At 37.2% G+C, this 20,622-nt stretch overlaps 3 protein-coding genes across 3 annotated transcripts; 2 read left to right on the forward strand and 1 right to left on the reverse strand.

Moving 5' to 3' along the window:
* The first annotated feature begins 25 nt into the window (after window positions 1-25).
* On the forward strand, window positions 26-4,271 carry LOC131785339 (signal peptidase complex subunit 2). The gene is made up of 6 exons (XM_059102219.2): window positions 26-117; window positions 207-290; window positions 1,549-1,709; window positions 2,087-2,180; window positions 3,161-3,279; window positions 4,012-4,271. Exons 1-6 carry the CDS (start codon window positions 64-66, stop codon window positions 4,118-4,120), a joined length of 621 nt encoding a protein of 206 aa, XP_058958202.2. The 5' UTR covers window positions 26-63; the 3' UTR covers window positions 4,121-4,271.
* A 1,362-nt stretch (window positions 4,272-5,633) lies between these two features.
* LOC131785352 (phosphatidylinositol transfer protein alpha isoform-like) lies at window positions 5,634-8,097 on the reverse strand. The gene is made up of 2 exons (XM_059102237.2): window positions 7,180-8,097; window positions 5,634-7,015 (listed from the first exon to the last, which is right to left on the reverse strand). Exon 1 carries the CDS (start codon window positions 7,996-7,998, stop codon window positions 7,195-7,197), a length of 804 nt encoding a protein of 267 aa, XP_058958220.2. The 5' UTR covers window positions 7,999-8,097; the 3' UTR covers window positions 5,634-7,015; window positions 7,180-7,194.
* Window positions 8,098-8,743: 646 nt separating this feature from the next.
* LOC131785347 (cholesterol 7-desaturase nvd) lies at window positions 8,744-19,216 on the forward strand. The gene is made up of 4 exons (XM_059102231.2): window positions 8,744-9,610; window positions 11,169-11,411; window positions 11,949-12,122; window positions 16,928-19,216. The coding sequence occupies exons 1-4, from the start codon at window positions 8,816-8,818 to the stop codon at window positions 17,087-17,089; spliced, it is 1,374 nt and encodes a 457-aa protein (XP_058958214.1). The 5' UTR covers window positions 8,744-8,815; the 3' UTR covers window positions 17,090-19,216.
* The last annotated feature ends 1,406 nt before the right edge of the window (window positions 19,217-20,622 follow it).

Genomic DNA, 20,622 nt, shown 5'->3' on the forward strand with positions numbered 1-20,622 from the left:
CCGCTGACAAATTTGCCCAGGCTTCTGCGGCCTGTTTACTGATGACTGTACAAAGGAAACAAAATGGCCTCTGGTGGATCAAAGAAAAAAGGTGGAAAACCTGGAATGTTTGAAAAGGTTTGAACTTTAAAATAAATTTGAAATACATAAGAGTGATTCTTAAACCATCTGATACTAATCTTACTTTTTTTTATCCACGATATCAGTGGAATATCGATGATCAGCCAGTCAAGATTGATAAGTGGGACTGTAATGCTGTGAAAAATGCACTTGATGATGCGGCCAAGAAGGTAATGCGGTTGTGTCTCTCTCTTTTAGTTAATTTTGCATATTTTCAAAAATTCTAAACGGTCAACGCAGTTTGTCGTTCGAAGACTGAAGTGTATTGTACTGTTACACAGCTTCTAACTTGCTTGTTCGCAATAAACCCTCTCCTGTACCACACTATCTTCCTCTTCTTAATGGAGTAAATTTTTCTGAATATGAATCGTCTGGCAAATAATTTCACTATTTCTCAAATATTCTTTCCCTTTTTCCATCAGTGCGGGTGGATGTTATTGTAGGTAGAGGTTCTTTTCAGATGATCTTAATTAACTCTGTTATTGCTGTAAAAAAATGGCTGTACAGCTGTAGTACATCCATGATGAAGTCATCAAAACTTAAATAATTTGAATTGACCAATGAGTGCATGCCTGAAATTGAACAATAAAAATGAAACAAAGTCCATAATCGTGTGCGCTAGGGCATAAGTGCCAACTAAGTCCTTTCTAAGGTTTTTTATCAATTCCATAAATGCAGAAAAGGTTGCAACTGCCAGTCTTCATTAGCTGTTACCTTGACAACATTGCTAGGAAAGATGGAATAGAATTAACAAATAGAGAAGCCTTGACTGTACCCTGTTCTGTTGTAAAACAAGTAGGGAGCGGCTAGAGCACAAAAGAAGTGTCGGTAGGTTAGAGGGAAGTCTAAGAAATGGTAGGACATATTAAAATTTGGCAAATGGCGTGACAGCTTCAGCTTAGCTCCATGCTTTCTACTCTGATAGAGCACGCTCTTTCAACCAATGACAACATGTGTAATATCCAAACTTTATCTTAAATTCTAATGGTAGGATTTCCATGGTACCAATAACTTTAGAAGAGAAGTGTATCAGCCAACTGTCAAAGGCACAACTCACAAAAATAGCCAGGTTCAAATCTTTGAAAAAGAAGAAAAAACTAATCACAATGGGGTGTCAAACACATCACATGAAGAAGACCAGAAGTATGCAAACTAAACATTGCTCTTGTCAACTAAAGAAATGAGAACAAGAGATAGCTGATAAAGTCTAATCATTAATCAGGCTGTTATGTATCAAAGAAACCACTTAATCTTTCCATAGAGTTGATTCACTTCTCCCTTTTAAGAGGTATTCTATAACATTAGTAATTAAAAAGGGATGGATCAAGAGGCACACAAAAGCAAAACAAAAATAATTGCAGTTTATCGGCAGTGATTAAATTATTTAAGATATGTTTTGGTAAATATTATATTGTTTTTGTATTTTAGGTACTGACTGAAGGCTTTGGATATGTTGAAGACTATACAAAGACAGATATTCGCTTGGCTATTTGTACCATTTCTTGCTGCTGTGCCCTCACTGCCTTGATATATGACTACCTTTACCCTTTTCCAGTGTCATGGCCGATACTGATCACATGTGTGCTATCGTATCCACAGAAAAATAGTAATAGCAAATAAAATTTATGCTTAAATCATAATTACCCCTTAAAAGTAAACCAAGAATATAAAAATTGCTTCTAATCTTTCTATGTGAGTTGTAGAGTGGGGGAAAAGATAAGTAATTGCAATTCTTCACTGTCTGGTCCAAAGGTATTAAGCTAGATAATCTTGCACAGATAGTAGGTGGAAAAATATACATGGAACTAAGAAGAGGGAGGTGAGAGCTTTTACCAGGATTAAGTATGCAATGTACTTAATCTGCATTTGCATTAATAGAAAGTGACAAAGTTGTTATCATTTCTTAGACCTTCCCAACTTTTACTGATTATTGCATATGAAGAACACTTTACTTGACTATCAAAAGATATTTTTTTTTGATGACTGTGCTAACCATCTTTACCACGTTTGTTGAAAAGAACTACATAATGTTTGCAGTACAGAAAAGTGAAGCTGGGGTGGTAAGTGTAGTCACAATTGTATAGTATAAATGTAGACACCATCAGACAAGCAATTGATATATACCCTAGAGCTTTTGGTGTGTGCTTCTAATACAGTTAACTGATAAATCTGAATACAGCATGAGAATTCTAAGATGGTAAGAAGACTAAGGTCACACTCAGATCAGGTACTTGGTCAAAGTGCAACATGTTTCCCCCAAAAAGAGTTGTAAAACTCCATGGCTCTGAAAGGTTTATGGGCTCTTTAAGGGTAATTTCTTACCTGTAAAAAATGTTCCTCAAAGTTTCCCAAAACAGCTGATGTCTCCTCTGATATTTTTTCTTTTATTTTATTTTTCCCTTTTTGATTGATCACTACAAGGTATTAAAAAATGTTCAAAAAACTGATTTAATCTTTTCAGAGCTTGTTCCAATTCTTGTAAATCATCAGTTGTGTAACCCTTTCTGTTTGAGCCCAAACAGTTTGGTTCAATACACTTCCACCCATTAATGTTATAGATTTCAGTGAAAATGTTGATAGACTGGAACTTGACCAATGATGTACTGTAATGACTTGATTTAGTACCCTTCTTCTAAGAAGCACCCCCTTCAAATTTCTTTTGGTCAATAAGCACCCCTATTCTCATTAGCACCCCTATTAAGCAAGCATCCTCATTCCAGCAAGTACCCCCTATTCCAAGAAATGCCCCTGATCTGTTTCAGTAATAACACTCTAAGTGTTTGTGGTCCATCTTCCTCTAATTGCTCACTTAAAGCCTCACAACAAAAAAAGTTGTATTCATCTCAGTCTCATCAAAACTCTGTCTCACATTCCGCTGTTTCTCAAAAAAAAAATTATAGGTGCCCTGTTTTAAAGACAACCTCCCTTGTGGTATCAGAAGTAAATAAGTTCCTAGGGTGCTAAATGGAATCAGTAAAATAAGTTGAAAAAGTTTGTTATTTTTCCTGTACAGAGCACTAATCAATCACTGTTTTCATAGGGCCCAGATCACTACTGGCGTTTGCATTCAACCCTGAAACGTTATGACCACAACTATTCCCTCACTATCATATATAAGGATGGTGACACTAAAAAAGAAAGGCAACAGACCATTTCTAAGTATGATATCTCACTATAAGTGACCATTAATGCACTAATGTACTGACAAGCAGACAGGTACTGATAATGAAGAAAATTATGGACTCACAGACATGGAAAGCATGTGAATATATGAAAATGAAGTGTGAACTGCGGATTCAAAATTAATATGAGAGTGATCTTTGCAGTAATGAAGAGAAGGCCTGAAAAAAATTCAGGCCCATATGGGATTTAAACCCATGACCTCTGTGATACCAGTGCAGTGCTTTACCAACTGAGCTAACAAGTGATCTTCACAGTGATGAACACCACTAAGCAGGCCTTATTTTCACTACTGCTTAAGTAGTATTCATCACTGCAAAGACCACTTTCATATTCATTTCTTAATCTGCAGATCACTTATTTGATATTCACAGGATTTTTATAAACCACCATAATGACCAGCTCTCAGTCAACAGTTGCCACTTTTCTCAAGGGAAACAGTCTGGAAGGCAGAAGGATAACTAGGGACAGATTTTTTTTCCCTTTAGGGTTTGAGATACTTATTAGAACCTTTTTTTGTAAGGCAACGTGAACAAATTGCAAGGCAAGATGGCTTACGAAAGATTAGATCAAAATGCATTTGTGATTAAGTGTCACATTTAGCAAACTTTGTGAGGAAATACCCAACTGGATTGTTCAAATGTGTAATGCTACAATTTCTTGTGATGAGAGAATTCATGCCATTAAGGAAACTTTTCTTATTTATTTCAGGTCAGTGGCTTCATGGTTTGATGAAGAAGGGACACTGCTTAAGGATATCATGGAAAAAGATGTTCGTGAGCTTCACAATGGAGTTGCTTCAGAAAAGAAGGACAAATGATGTCAACAGTACCTGCTTTTTAAGTAACTTTATGTAACTTAGAGTGTCAAAAGTAAATTAGTTGTTCATAGACAAGAAGATAACTTGTCACTTTTGAAACACTTTTGATTTAAACACTTAGCACCTACAATAAAACTGACATCAGGTGAAATTTTTGTAGTTGTTGTGGGATTGCTCAATGTATTTTGCTACCCTTTTGATCAATGATTTTGTCTGTGTCTTTGAAAGTTAGAGAACATATGAGAGATTTTATCCACAAAGAAGGAATACTAAAATCAGGTTCATACACCAAGGAAATCATCACACTCCCTGACTTTCATTGACCTTTTCAAGTTCTCTTTTGAGAACAGTCTTGTGATGTAGCCCTTTTTATTGATTTCAAATAATCACATGAATGGTTTAGTAGTTTTCTGTGACCCACATTCCAATTCCACAACTTTCCAGGCTTGGGTAATGGTGTTATGGAATTCTATGAGTTTCTAGAATTTGCATGACTCATTCAAACCCTGAATGTAATGAACCCTTCACACCCCAAAATCAGAATAAAAATTCTCCATACTGTACTCCATACATTTCCTAATGAGCTGAAAAGGATAATTTGCTTAACAATCAAGAGCTGCGTTGGTTAGTGATCATTTCCTTGAATCTTGTGACCTTAATGTGTGACTGAAGGATGATATTGTAAGAAATAAGATGCTAGTCACTCTTAGGGGTTTAAGGGTTAAGTATGAAAGAAAATGAAAGTTTGAAGCAATTTATTATTTTTTTGCTGTCCATTCGCTGGTTACATAGTGAACAATACTTCATTTGCTCATAATATTCCATATCTGCTTCTTGTTAGTTGGTTAAGAAATAGACCACATTTGTATATGTTCACTGGCTTAATAACCTTTATAGGCTTAGGGTTGGTAATGATGATGCATGTTGCACCAGCCGTTGCTGATCAAACATGGAGAAAACAAAGGTAAAGTGTTTGAGAAGCTTAACTTTTTGTTCCCTCCACAAAATTTCAGTCAACCTTTCCAGTTTGCAAGACAAAGAAACAAAAACAAGAACAGGTAAAATGCCACTGGGGCCCAAAAATAGTGAACAATATCATTTACAACTTTGGTCATTCTGGGATTTGGCTGCATCTGTATTTTACTCTCCTGAAAGTAATTAATTTCCTGCAAATCACCAAAATCCATTAAAATTACATACCATCAGTGTGTCCAAACCACAAGTTTACCTTAGGCATTTATAATGCATGACCACAATATAAATTATACATCCAGAAAAACACAGCACTTTTCCATTCTATTCTTCACTCTGCCAGTGCATTAGTATCCTAGCTGATGGTTCCTTTTCACCAATTTTGTTCTTTAACTCTTATTGCTTGATTTCAAGTCACTAGAAAAAGCTGGCAGGTCATGCTTCAGCATGATTTACATTGCAAACTAGATTGGTAAGAAGCCACATAGTTTATGTGGTCATTGTCTCAAAAGAAGAAGCAACCATACTCAACCACATAATGTTCACATTGAAATTGTTTATTGAATTGTTGTGCTATAAATCCTAAGAGTGATTTTAGAAGAATATTCCACTTTGTAACTAATCTCAGCATACATCTAGCCTTGTAGTCAACTAATGAATTGTACTTTAGAGTAATTACAAATCTAATTACAAACAATTCTATGGTACATTCTGTAAACCCTATTATAAACTAAGATTTATTTTTTTAAACTTTTAGAGCATAAGATGCAAAAGAGAGTCTGTGTCAAATTCTTCAACAGGATTTTTTTTCAGGCCTACCTAGAGGAGACACCACAGTGTATCGTGCTTCAGGTGTCAAAGAGTTAGTCATTTTTGGAATTGTATCTGACCTAAAAAACTGAACATCAAAGCTTTCTGAGTTCACTCCCTTAAACAGAAGCATTCAATTTAACACGGTCACTTGGATTTACCAAGAATCCATATATTCATAGTGTAATATCTTCTACTAGTTCTCCATTCACCACTGTACTATAAGTGTACTTGTATCATGCATTCTACTAGACAAGGTAAAAAAACCATGACCTTGTACTTTCCTGGATGTTCAACCATCAAAGTATCAGTATCCACACAGGTACATCAATCAACCCAGTTCATGACTTATCATGCCAAGATGAAGACTTGATCAAACAAATTATACCATAAAGCCTGAACAGAATCTTTTCTTGATTTTAAGATGATTCACACTACAATGTTTGAGATAATCAATATATAATGAACAATTAAAAGTGAAAACAGAATTAGAGGTTTTGAAGGGTTCATATCAATTGATAACATTAATGCCTCATCTTAAACAGTACCACGATGACAGGGCACAGACAGGGCACAGACAGGTTTAATTTCGTGAAAAAATTTCTTAAAGCTAACCGCATCAAGTATAGTGTTGCATTCTCTTTTATTACCAGAAACAGACACTTGCATCGCCAAAAATACTTATTAAGCGCATCATGCTGAATCAAAAACTCACCTGATATGTGAATACTTCTTACCAAACACCACAAAGAATAACTTTGTGGTAATCAAAGTTTTAATCCTAGATAAATACATCTCGTAAATTAAGTTAAACGTACAGAAGGACTTTTGGTAAAATTTCCGCACAGCCCCATCCTACATTATGCATTCAGTTCTTGAACAGAGGAAACAATGACAAAAACAATACATTTCCGTTGGGAAAACAGATTTGTTTTACAATAGTATGGGGCTGTGCGGAAACTTTACCGGACTTTTTATGCACCCCATGTAATCACCAACATATCAAGTATTGTTGACTTTGTATCTTTGCAAATAACCCTAAGCAACATGGTTCACCTAAATAATAACAATGGAAGAGGATTTACGAGCCAAGTAATGATTACAGATGAAAAACTGCAAAAAAAAAAACAAACAAAAAACTTCATTAAAACCTTATCAGAAGAATGTCTAAGCGGTGAAAACCCAATATAAAACAGCCCTCGTCTCTTAATGATACGAGTTTACTACTACTCTAATAGTAATGGGATAACGTTCCACTTCGGTCGATCATATTGTACCTGTTTCAGTTTTATTTATTTCTCAGACATTCCACGCACTTCGCCTTCACGTCGTAACCTTTCTAGCTCTTCTTTGGTTTTTTCTTCAAGCTCTCGTATATCTTCCATGGTCATTCCGAACCAAAGATCCAACCAACAAAACAACTGCCGGTGAAAGTTAGTGAGGAGTCGCCTCACAGCCTTAAAGATAATGCTCTGTACCTTGGTCTGGAGGCCCCACCATTTAAACTGTACTTTGTAGAGCTTGTAGCACGTCATTTTAGGCCAATGGTCGTTTTTCTTCCACTCGCCTTCACAATCAAGAGGACCTCGCCCAGTTTTCTTGGAGTGAAATTTAGTTGGGTCCTCATCTTCCTTGTAGTCCGATGGAGCAACACAATTGTTGTCAGATATGTCAATATCTACCAGAACTCTGTTTCCCAGTTCTTCCGCCGTTAACTTGTGCACATTTTCCTCGCCTTCTCCTTCCCTATGCCATGTATCGATATAGATATAGAAATTGTCCGACATGTACGGGTTTGAATACTCCGTCCTGCAATACGGATAAGCATTCCACGCTTTTTCGTGAACTTCCAACGAACCCTTAGGTGCCAAAAGTCGAATTACAGATGGAACCTTTTTCGATAAATGGAAAACTTTATGTGTGTACTGTCCGCTCCCATACTTTGCGTGGTCTGAGTACGGTTCGTTTACTACCACTTCGATTCCTTCCCCTCCTCCCGTTTCGTTCTTACTTGCTTCTGCAACAGCGTACAACTGACCAATTTTATATTCTTCGACAGATACGGGCAAAGTTATTCTGTACTCCTTGATTTCCATTGAAATTTACTCTGCAATCGAAAAAAAAGAGGGGAATGTTCGACAATCAAATACAGAAAATGTCGCCGGCAAGCTGACATGTGCGTTAGTGGTCTTTACAGGAGTGACGTATTACGTACCATAAGGCCTTGCGAGATATCTGGCGTTTAACGTCATCAGCCTTGTAAGCAACTCACTTCCTGTCCCGATTTTGATGTCTTTTATGTTGTAGCCACCGCATTTTTAAAAGTGCTTTTCTCTACAGCATCAAGATAGCACTAACACTCTCTGCACTTCCTTTTGAGGAAATCTTCTTGAAATTTTTGCATTTTTCTTATAAAAATTTTACTTGGGAAAACTAACCTAAGTTTTCAGAATTTTCCGCGAAAAACTGTTACGTGGTCACATGCCAACCCATGAACCAGTCAGAAGGCGTTATCAACTGTGTGGCCTATGAACAAGAGTTCTGTTTCGTTATCGGGCCTCTCTCCTTCAGTACAGCAATTACGTGTGACTACTTGAAATCTTGTTTCACCTCTTAAAGGGAAAGTGCCTGCATAAATGGACACGCATTCAGACAGTCTTGCGACAAAGATGAAATGTTACCGATTTGAAAATCAGACATTTTTCAAGAGGAAAAACGTGCTGTCTATCAAGTATTAATCAGTATTGATGAGGTGTCGATATAATGGTAATTGTTTGTTGAGGTTGAGTCAAATAAATTTTAAACCAATCAGAGGGCGTTATGAACTATGCCGTCAGTGCATAAGTGTGCTCTTCCAACTACTACCTCTGCTGACTGCGTACGCTAGCAACATCTTGGGGGGGTGCAAGTGAAATGCTTTCCAGGATGACGTCTTCCAAATTAATTTGCACGTCGCTTTTCCTAGCCGTTGTTGCAGCGGCATCACCGATGCTCCTTAAATTAAACGATCTCTCTCACTCAGTTTGGGGAAATGCTCTGCCATTGTTTTGGACGAGGAATCGAAACTTTAATATTTGCCTGCTGGTAACAGGTTCTCTCCTCTTTGCCTACCTAATCCTGAAAGTATGGAAGTTTTTATTTCACCCGTTAGAGATGCAGCGGAAACTCCACGACATCGGCTATTTCTCAGATGAAAAGCGTCCTCTGAAAGACGTTGCTAACGAATATCGAAAGCGAAGAAAACGTGGCGAGGTTCCACCTGTGTACCCTAATGGCTGGTTTCACGTACTCGCTTCGAACGAGCTAGCCATGGGTGAGGTCAAGTATGTTTCTATTTTAGGCGAAGATCTTGTGGTGTTTAGAGGAACTGATGGAATCGCGTATATTGTGAATGCTTATTGCCCGCACTTGGGCGCTAATTTAGGCATCGGTGGACAGGTGGTGGGTGACTGTCTTCAGTGTCCGTTCCACGGTTGGAAATTTCGCGGAAGCGATGGAAAGTGTACGGATATTCCTTACAGTGAAAATATTCCTAATTTTGCGCAAACCAAAGCATGGAACTGTTGGGAAACTAATCACACAATTTACATTTGGTATCACGCAGAAGGAAGTGAGCCTTCATGGTATCCTGATGAAATCGAAGAGATTCAAAACGGAACTTGGACCTATCGAGGCTTTACTCAACACACTATCAATGCTCACATCGAGGTAGGCTTTACTTTGCTCATGTTTTTATTTTCGAATTTTTAAAATAGCTGCGACCAGGATTTGTTATGATATAACTTTGCAGCTCATCGATTACATGAAGTTCGTTCACATCTTTGAAACACCTTGGCACTTATTTTATTGTAATGAAATGTTACTTACAGGGAGAGAATGAGGTACTTGAAGGTCATGACTCAAAAGGATGATGATTACTGGTACTTTACTTACATGTTAACATCATTTCAGCTTTTGTTATGAAAAATCTGAAAAATGGCTTGCAACCTCTTGGGAACCAAAATTATCAAATATAGGAAAATATGGTTTATTCAACTATCTTTTCATTGTGGTAAATGTATATTTATATCAAATCAGGTGGAAAATTCGGTGACTCATGAGAGATGAAATTAAAAGAACGTTAATAATGATTCTTAACAAGTGATGAAGCTAGATTTCTAATTTGATTTTGGACCTATTATAACAAGCTGTTAAGATCATTGTCCATAACTTTGGAACTGATGTGTGATCCCTTGCAAATTTTGAAATTGATTTCCAGCTCATTTATTTTTTGTTGCTTTGGGTTAGTTAATTGTGGATTGAATTATTTGAAAATTGCACCAAAATATTGTTTCTGCATGAACTTCAAGAAGCAAAGTTTTTCCATCAAGTTTCTTGAGATAATTTATCACTGTGATTTTGTTTTTAGTTAAAGTTCTGAGATATTCAGTGTCACAAATTACAGTTATAAACAATACAGTTGTACCAATCTGTGCTTACAATGACTATATAGCATCCAAATATGACTAAGAAGTTAAATGGATTTCTTCGCTAATTATTTATTGTATCATGATTTGTTTGAATTAAAAGTGGCATTGGCATAATTCAAACCACCTTATGTTGCATTTGAAAAAGTTGTCTTCCTAATTAGCCTCTTGACCCTTTACACCCCAACATCAGTGTGCAAACTCTTCATACTATGCTCTACACATTTCCTAAGGTGCTGACAAGGAAGATTTGTTTAACAATCAAGAGCTTCTTTAGTTGATGAGCATCTCCTTTATTCTTGTGTCCTAAATGTGTGACTCAGGGATAATAGTGTAAGGAGAAATTAGGTGCCAATCACTCTTAGGGGCTAAAGGGTTAATTTAACAATTTTGTTACCTCATAAACATCTGTTTTGTCAGCATTTAGTCTAAGCTTTAATTATTATTAATAAAGACAAAATTTCTTTTGGTTCAAGCCCAGTGATACTTAGGGCTTCTGGTGATGATTTCAGACTAAATGTCATTTGAATAACATTTTGAATGTTTGGAAAGATTTATTTTCTGTCAAGCTATAGCTGATGTTTTGTTGCAGAAATTGGCTCTATCTTCAGGGGGTTAGATCTCTGTTATAACTCTTTTCTGATTGTGATTACTAAACTTAAACCTAACCCTAAGCTTAATTATTGGTATTATAATTGCATAATTAACTGTATCCCGTATGTATTTTCACCTAATATGTACAAGTCTGCAGTCCCATAATGACTGATGACTTCTTTTTTGTCACTGGCAACTGAATCCAGGAGATTCCTGAAAATGGAGCAGACCTCAACCACCTTGATCATCTTCATAGCTCACCAGTTCTGAGTGGGGTTGATCTGAGGCATATTTTCTCACATTGGTGGCAATTTGCCAGACACAACTGGTCTGCAGAATGGAAACCTCTTGAGGATACTAAGCATGTTGGATGTCTGCAGCTAGTGACCTCCTTATCAGTCTTTGGATACAAGATTCCCTATTTAGACATACATGTCACAGCCAGGCAGGTAGGTGTTCACTTTCAGTTCAGATATAAAAGATTCTTTATATATATATATATATATATATATATATATATATATATGTTAGTGTCGGGGTTAAATTACTGTTGTGACCTGATAACTTCTAGTAACAAATTTTTTCACTGAAACAATTTGAAGGTTTCATGAAATTGATACCACAGCTACAAATAAAAGATATTTGGAAAAATGGTGATCAGAAATCTTCCCTGAAAGTGCCTTAGAGAAACAAACAACCTTTTTAAACATAGATAAACATGGCAATGTTTATTTATAATTTTCTTTTTTCCCAGACTTACAACTTCTGGGATTCCTTATGCTTTGGGTTTCTACGGCCAGCCCATGTACCAGACAATTGCATTACAAAATGCAACCTTAACCCCTTCAAGCTACTTTAAATGAGTAACTTGTGACTTCTCATAAATTCAAGTCTTTTTTTTTCAGTAAATGACATGTGCATATTTCAAATTATTACTGACTCGGTTTGTTTTATAATTATTATTTTTTGGATCTTTTCCCTGTCAGACTGGTCCAGGTCTGGTCTTCATGAAATGGAGCAGCAGCTTTGGTGATGGAATTTTCCTTCATTCAGTGACTCCCAAAGAACCACTTTTGCAAATCATGCGCCACTCCATTTATGTTTCCAGAGGTGTCCCCACAATAGTGGCCAAGTTTCTCCTATATGCAGAGGCTATTCAGGTAAAATCTGAATTTTTTATTATAAGCGCTGTACTTGAGTTAAATGATAAATAGATCATTAATAATTTGAATTATTAATTACTGGGAGTAAACTATTCTTCTTTTAAAGAGCCCATGACACGGATTTTTTTTTGCGTAGTACTATAGTTTATCATATGTACAAACCAATCCCGATAAAAGAAGAAATACAAACAAAAAAATAAAATCTCGGTTTTTTCGGGCCTCAGAGTGCTCATTTTGTCTTAAAAGTGTCCTGTAGACTGGTAACGAGTTAGCGGGTGATGACGTCGAAAACTGTGAAAACTTACAAATCTCTTTCATCTCTTGTAATTTTGTATTAGTCAGCGTTGAAATACTCTTGAAATAATCCGATAGTGATGTATTCCTACCTTCAGCAGACTCTACCGAGATTTTTGATACATCGTAATTAAGTAGTAAAGAAGAAATGGAGGTTGAGTGTACGGTTCAGCTTGCGAACGGGAACCGCGTGCATCAAACGAGGATTTCGACGAAGACTGATGAAGACGGTTTCTCGCCTGCGGTGTTCAGGTCAAGATTAGAACGGAAAACTCCCATTGCTGAATGTTTATTTCGTTGCGTTCATGTTTTGTTTTCTGTGGCGGAGTCTATATTAAAAATTGGAGGCTGTGTTTGTTTCTGTTACCATAACATATTCTTCCTTTGCGCTAAGTGCGGCAAAGGTTCCCCTCGGTCAGCGCTCTAGAGTTTCGTTGCTGAAGAGTAATTCCCTCCGCAAACCAAAGCTAACTTTTGACGGAAGATTCGAAATAATCAGCTGTATGACGAGGCACAATGATCTTTTTGGCCGAGAAGTCATCGGGCAGTTACAGTGCGAGTTGCTCCTTTCCTCAGAGATTGCAAAGGCGGAGGCTATCACCGTCGAGCCGGTTAAATGGAAAACGATTGAGTTTATTGTCCTCTGATTCAATTTTATCTCAAATAGGCATTTATATTGGAGGAAAACGTCTTTATTTTAGATACAGCATTGCCACATGACCCATTTCGCTTACTGGCAAATAACCGATATCAGTGTTGTAAATGAATATTTTCGATATATTTCGATGCATCGACTTTCACATACCACTTGGATTCGCTACCATCTAATTCAATAATATTTGTGTTTCACAATTTATCCCATTGTTGTGCTGTTATCACAATTATATTGCTATTGTTGCTTCATTTAGTTTCTTGAGGGCGGGGGATCAATGGCTCGTGTGGTGGATTTTCGGAAACCTAGGTTAGGAGAATACACGGCCCCTTAGTTGTCAGTATCCTCCAGAGGTTTCGCACCATTCAGGCAACATGATGTCGGTCAGCTCAGGAAAGGGCTTGACCTTTATTGTAAGGGATGTATTTCTGCTATTAAAATACGATGGAAACTACGAATGGTAGGATTTTCGTACGAGAAGAAAATTGCAAATCTAGTCATGTGGAAAGACAAGGAGTTTGAGTATGATCGTATCTCAAGCGCGTGAAATAAACAACAGTAAGCAGCTCACCATTCTTCGCTTGCGAAATGTCAGCTGAAAAGAATGTGGAACAATCGTATCCGATTTGGAAACAGGCACCTTAACCAGGATTCTCTCTGGCTGAATTCATTGGCCATCTTCCCCTGATTTGACCAGTAGTGTGTGTTCGCAACAGCCGTCTTCAAAGCCGGGATGGAGCATAAGGTCGACGACTTTGAAAAGTAAAATCTCCTCGATGTTTACGATCGAAACGCGTCCATTTTGGCCATACAGCTACATCCTTTGGATAGTAGTGTGTAGAAATAACCGGTGTATATGTATCATTCTTGTACCTAAAATCACTTGTCGACACCTAGCGCTCCGGCCTCGTAATACATTCGTCCTCTTTCCTTAATCTCTCATTTCGCCACCATAGTTGCCTACATATCTTCAGAGTTTTCTACGTCACAGCTATGTAACATAATCGTTTCGGCCGGGGTCACTTAATGGCCATGTACTTCCAATGCGCAAAAAATGGTGTAGGAGAACTCGCTAAAAGCTGAGGTCAATTCTTTTTAAGTTTTAAGTTTCAAATACGGCTATCAATCAGAAAACGCAAAAAAAAAAAGAAAAAAAATCGTGTCATTGGCACTTAGAAGAATTCATGAACTGAATAAAAGGAGAACTGTTCTTATCAAAATCATCGTACCATTTGATACAAATTGTACCATTCGTCAAAAGGATCAGGATGGAAAGGAAATGTACATAGTGTGGCAGATAAGAGTAGTTTTATAAATTAGCAATACAACAGTTGAAGGTGCCTCAGTTGATTTAGAGGAACAACACGCCTAAAGGCGATTTTGTGGGATGCGTTTGCTACTGAACGTACCATTCATTGAAAGGTGCACGATTAGTCATTTAGATCAGCCGAAGAAATTATTGTAGAAAGTTTTAGTGTTGAAGAAACTGTGACTGTTTATGTAGTTGAAAATAGCGAAGAGTGGCAACTCAAAAACCTTTGGACTTTTCTGAAACAAATTGGAACTCGACCCAGTGATCGTCTCGTGTTTATGCCAGTATCCGCTAGAGGTTTCGCACTGTTTAGGCAACAGGATATCGGTTGGCTCAGGAAAAGGCTTGACCTCGGTAAAAGCAAATACCATCTCCGCTGACAACGACTTCTTCCTTTGAGGACGTATATTTTAGGCCGTCGTGATTTGTTTTTCAAAAACGTCAATATGAGTAATTAAACAGGCTGTACACACTTTAATACAACTAAAAGACTGAACTGAGTTATTTCCTAGCGAGCTGTAGTTAATTTTGTGATATTTCGAGACCATTGTCGATTTCAAAATAGACCTTACGCAAGGTGAGAGATTAATGTCGTTCATCTGTAGATTTGATTACATACTTTCAAGTTAACCACACAAAAAAGTACACTCATCTCGGAAAAACACAACCTTATTTAATGAATATGGATTAAGGCGTAGTTGTTAGCTTGTAATTAGTGGTCTTACAACAATGCAAGGTTGCTCTTATTTCAAAAGCTGAGATCCACGACTATGATAAACATCCAACTCCGCAGAATAATTAACGTAAACACAGCCTACAGAAACAGCTCAAAATATTATCCTGCGTTTATCGAATTTCCGTTTGCAAAATTCGTCAAATTTAGCCGCTGGAATCCAAATCTTTCCTCGCCTGCACAGGCCGAATTCGACTATTTTCCATTCTATCACAGGCAGCCCAAGCTCCAGCTGTGAGATGGTCATCTTCCGAAATAAGAGTCGTGAAGAAAATTTCAGAGTTTGTATGGGAATATTTACGGCCGCTCTTAGGAATAAAAGATGCTGGCAAATTCTCCATAAAAATACCTCACCTTACTTTCACAGTGCAATGCTTGTTTTGTGACCGTTTACTTTGTTTCAACGGGGCCATTTTAGCGCGTTATCTATTTCTAAGTTTACTACTCCTAAGAGAAGGACCTGGAAATGGATAACTCGCCAAAATGGCCTCCTTATAACAAAGTGAGCGGTGAGACAACAAGCGATGCAATGTGAGGTATTTTTATTTATAATTTGACTGAATTTTAACCTCTAAAGAGCGGTCGTTAATATTCCTAGCCAAATTCTTATATTTTCGCCACGACTTGTATTCCGCAAGATGATCATCTCACAGCTGGAGCTTGGGCTGCCTGTGATTCTATGCCACGTTTCGCCTCAAAGTAGATCAATATATATTTGCATTGTAACGCAATGATCTTTGCTTGGACGGTTTTCTCTTGCTTGTATCTGATGAGTGTTCTACCTCGAGATGAAAATACCTTAGAACGCACCTAATGTGACCGCTAGTCAGTTTAATCAAAGATATGCGCAAATAAATTCCACAGGTCTTCTTTGACACGATTATTTTTGTCCGCCTCTGATCAATCCAGTAGCCCATGTTTACATAAGCTAAAAATCGATGAAGAATTTAGGCACTCCCATTGGCTATCTTTGCAATTTGTCCATGCAATAGGGAAGAAACCCAGGCGGATTTCCTCACGGAATTAGGCGTTGAAAAGAACATCAGCCAAATACCAGGAAACAGCAAGTTAGGTTATGAAAATAAGTGTTCCGTGATCTGTAACTATTCAAACCTATAGCAACATGGAATGTATTTGTTTTATCTGATAAAAAAGCAAAAATTTGTTGAGGATGACTTCATCTACGCGGCTGCCCTCCAGTAGATAAGTAGGAACCAATCAAAATTCGTATATAATCACAGGCGTCCCAAGCTCACGTCTCGAGACTCTCGAGAAAAGGGTGCGTGTACATGCGCATTCTCGGACACGTATGTATTTATTCATGAAAGCGTCGCGCTTTGTGTTACGAGGAACCCGTCATAAGGAATTGTATCGGAACCGAAATACGGACGATTTACAACGCCAGAAATTCCGAAACTCTTTACACCCAAGATTAATAAAAACTACTCATTCTTTGTGTTTTCTGGTGATCTCTGCCGTTTTCGGCCTGCTTTGCCATCACCGTTATTCCTGGAAATTCTCAAATAAAAGTACTGCAATAAAATCCTCCATTAGATATTCTTTATCTTGTTTACTACAAAATGTTCGCGAAGACCAAACTATGTTTTACAGTCTCGGGTGGTTGGGATAATTCTCGTTAGTTATGCAAACCGGAGACGCAGTCGATGGTTTGCACAACGTTTTCGAATTCTCTCAACCCCTCCTCGTGTTGGGACACGGAAAAAGTTCCATATTGCTTAACTGATAAAACGTATATTTGCTCTTTAATGCTTAATGATTTCGATTTAGAACACATTTTATTTTTCCTACAGGTTGAACGTGATATAATGATTTGGAATCACAAAACGTACGTGCCAAAGCCACTTTTAGTGAAAGAAGATCACTTAATCAAGAAACACAGACGATGGTACTCACAGTTTTACTCCGAGAACAGTCCTCGCCTTTCAATGAAGAAAGAAAACCTAGATTGGTGATACCATTAACTGTTTCTCGTATGCTGTTCTTTTTCCTTCAACCCTCTGGAAGTTGTTAAACTTGTCTTAAACCTTTACACCCAAACATCAGTACGCACAGACTCCATACTGTTCATCATACACTTCTCAAGGTGCTGACAAGCAGAATTTGTTTGTGGTGAAAGGGTTAAGGCTGCATACGTGGCTAAAGTTAAGCTGAAGTAAGTTACCAGCTTAAGCAGTCATGACAGGAAAGGTTTCATCGAAAAATGAATTTGTGGTTTTGTGTTAATTTGTTTACCGTCGGCAACAGCACCTGACTTCATCTGTTGTGTAACATTTGAAAGCGTTCACTTTCAGTCTAAAATTTTGTTGATTTGTCGTTGGTACTCTAGGTTACGAGTAGTCCCTTCTTTTCGGTGAAGTCCGTCGCGCAAGTCAAAAAATGTAAGCGTAAAAAAGAAACTTAGGTTAGCTCACCGCGCGGAACTCTGGAGGTGAGGTGCACGGAAAGTAGCCGTAAAAAAGGGACCATCTGTGTATTGGTATTAATTTTCTTTGACTGTGAAAAATTTGGTTATTTCACTTTTCTGTTTTGCAGAGGAGCGCTAAGAAATGTTGTAGAACACACGTGTGGAAGTAATGTTCTGTCCATGATATCATTTGTTTTTTCTCTGTCATATTTTCTTTGTCGCCGCCGTCGTGGTTGGCATAAGGTTTCTACTTCTTAACGGATCGAGCTCTTGATAAGTCGAAAACAGAGGTTACGTTGATTGAAATAGGGAAAAGTACTTTGCACTTTTCTGCGTGTTGACGAAATGGCCTTTTTAAACTGGGAAACTGAACGTCTCTGGATTTCAACAAACAAAGAATAAAACTAAACAAATTCGAAAAAGAAAAATGGAATAGAAAAGAAATTTGCTTGCCATACGGGATTCCAACTCAAATAACCGTGATGCATCTTGGTGGTAACATTTCTAGCATACTTAATAAGGATTTTGCGTATGGGCATCGAGTTGCCGTTATGTATTTCTAAGGCCTTTTTGCAGCTTCTTTGATAACTGTAGATTAGATTTGAAAATTTGAAACAAATCCTTTGCAGTTTTCAGCTGCAGAACATTGTAAATCATGTCCCAATATCTTGACATACTGTCCTGGCAATGCCGGCCATTGTTTTGTACTTTAAGGCTGAACAAAAATAAATAAATAAATAGAGAGAAAATTCCAGCAACTCTACGCAGAACTCAAACAGTGGCCATAGTCTACAATTATTGTAATTATAGCCTCCTATGTGCAACATCATTATCATTATCATCATTGACATCTATGCAATGATCAAAACACTTAAGCCTTTAACTCCCAGATCAAATTTGTAATTCTTCTTACTTTCAGTCATACAATTCTTATAATATTAGTTTTGAGAATTTAGTATTGGATCAACCAATTGTCCCAAAATTGATATTTTTTTATTCTCATCACCTATCTGGTTGATATTGTATTGATATTGTGAGGAGAAATTCTGTCTTGGTCACTCATGGGAGTTAAAGGGTTAACTGGGCTCAATTTTAAGTGGCCATGCTCCCTAAGATTTATATTGCATGTTAAGTTAACATCATGAAAAGTCAGGGAATTTCACAGGCAAATTTAATTCTTTGAAAGAAGTCATGGAAGAGTAAGGTTTTAAGTAAATATGAAGTCATTTAACTTTGGTTAAGCCCTCTAACATGTATTTACATTACATTGAGTTTAACTTGTATTTACTCATGTTGATATGTAGACTGCTAGCCATTAAATTTTAATACGTTCTAATTTAATAAAGCTATTAGAGTGAATAAAGAGAGTAAGTTTCTAAAGAAACTGTGGAACTGCATTGGTTCGGTAGTTGCAAGATAAGTTAGTTTTATCAACTTGAGTTGGTTAAATGGCTGCCTTAGGAGTTAAAAGTGTTTGCTTTGCTAAGTGTTGGAAACTAGGGATTCTATCATGCTAAATGGTCTAGTTATTTACATCAAAGTTTATAAAAGTTGAACAGGATGTACATATTGTCATGATATTCTTTTTTGATTGATAAATCCTTCTACACGTAAGAGCCTGACACCCTCTTTGCTGCATGAGGTACAAATTGTTCATTAAATGAGTTCTCAATGATGTTTATCAAAGCACAATAATGGTGTCTCAAAGTAATGACATGGTCTATCTGCTGCCTATACTCTTTTGTCTGGGAAGAGCTAGGTGCTGGTTTTATTGCATTTGAGCAGTGAGGTTGCTAGTGTGGATTTTTACAACCTTGTCAGTGAATATTTTATCATGCAATTGTTCATATGTTTAGGCATGTAATTGGACTCTCTTCATGGTAATATGGGTTGAACTTGAATTTTCCTTGCTTGTAATGTTTCAGTAGCCTTGGTAAGGTAACACTTTTTGTCAAGACTGATGGTGTGGGATGTAGCCTGGAATTGTGACATCATAGTACAACAGTTGAACAGGAACCCACCAGAACCTGGACAATGTTATGATCCATTGAATGTTTTTAGACATGCCCATGTATAGTTCAACATTTAACCTACAATTTAAGAGAAAAATGAAGGTTAAAATTTATTATCTAAAGGCATGCAAAGAGCTGCCTTGAGCACCAAACTGTTTTGAACCCAATTTAAGCTAACATAGTGCATATGATCTCTTGTTAAAGATGGTAAATCAACAACTGCTGCATCTTAAGAGTCACCTTGAAAACGATGAATAGTTTTTGCACCAGCTGGTCTTGATAGAAATTGTTGGCAAATAATTTTCACTTGACTTTTCTTGTTAATCCTGAATTGTCTAGTGACCTCCAAAATTGGTGTCCAGTTTTTTTTCATATTCTCCTTGTGATAAAGATGGCAGTTTTCTTGGCTGCCAATGCTTGGATCAGAAAAAGACACCCATGTAATACTTGGTCTGCTAGAGTTCCCTATGCTTTCTATAATACATTCTGCACCACTTGTCAAACCATCAGTGACATCATTATTGGTTGTTAAATCACATTTTGCTGTTGTTGCTCTTTGGACAAGTGAGTATAAGCTCATAGTTTTAGTTGGGTCATCTGGGACTTTCGCTCTCATTTGCTTTTTAAGATCATCTGAAATATCCCCAGTGACAATGTCTACTGCTTTGATCTGTCCTTTATCGGTATTCATTGAAATACATATATTGTTATTGTGGGAATTGACTGATACATTTATAGTGAACAGATAAGTGATACTTTTTGGATACTTCTGGAGTCATATTATGGAAGACAAAAATAGCCCCTGTTGGGGAGGTAGATACGCGGGCTCACTTTCGAAGGTGCAAACAACTTAGTTTGGCCAGTTCATTCACTCAATAATTCAGCGACTACATTGAAGAATATAATGTCTCCCTAAGGTGTTTTATGTTGTCATTTTTTTTATCCCAATAGTATGAAATTAATAGATAAAGCATAAAAATTGACATCATCAACAGTCGAAACATCTTATAATCGCTTCTAGAAGCTCGTCGCAAAACGTTCGAAAAGTAGTGTTTCATTCACCGTTCAC

This window comes from Pocillopora verrucosa, chromosome 4 (assembly GCF_036669915.1).
Source record: "Pocillopora verrucosa isolate sample1 chromosome 4, ASM3666991v2, whole genome shotgun sequence".
NCBI classification, from domain to species: domain Eukaryota; kingdom Metazoa; phylum Cnidaria; class Anthozoa; order Scleractinia; family Pocilloporidae; genus Pocillopora; species Pocillopora verrucosa.

Coding starts and splice junctions, on each gene's coding strand:
- LOC131785339 (XM_059102219.2), top strand. CDS start 64: ATGGCCTCTGGTGGATCAAAGAAAAAAGGTGGAAAACCTGGAATGTTT. Junction 291..1,548: donor TTGATGATGCGGCCAAGAAG/GTAATGCGGTTG, acceptor TTTGTATTTTAG/GTACTGACTGAAGGCTTTGG. Junction 1,710..2,086: donor CTGATCACATGTGTGCTATC/GTATCCACAGAA, acceptor GACTATCAAAAG/ATATTTTTTTTTGATGACTG.
- LOC131785352 (XM_059102237.2), bottom strand. CDS start 7,998: ATGGAAATCAAGGAGTACAGAATAACTTTGCCCGTATCTGTCGAAGAA.
- LOC131785347 (XM_059102231.2), top strand. CDS start 8,816: ATGCTTTCCAGGATGACGTCTTCCAAATTAATTTGCACGTCGCTTTTC. Junction 11,412..11,948: donor TACATGTCACAGCCAGGCAG/GTAGGTGTTCAC, acceptor TTTCCCTGTCAG/ACTGGTCCAGGTCTGGTCTT. Junction 12,123..16,927: donor TATATGCAGAGGCTATTCAG/GTAAAATCTGAA, acceptor TTTTTCCTACAG/GTTGAACGTGATATAATGAT.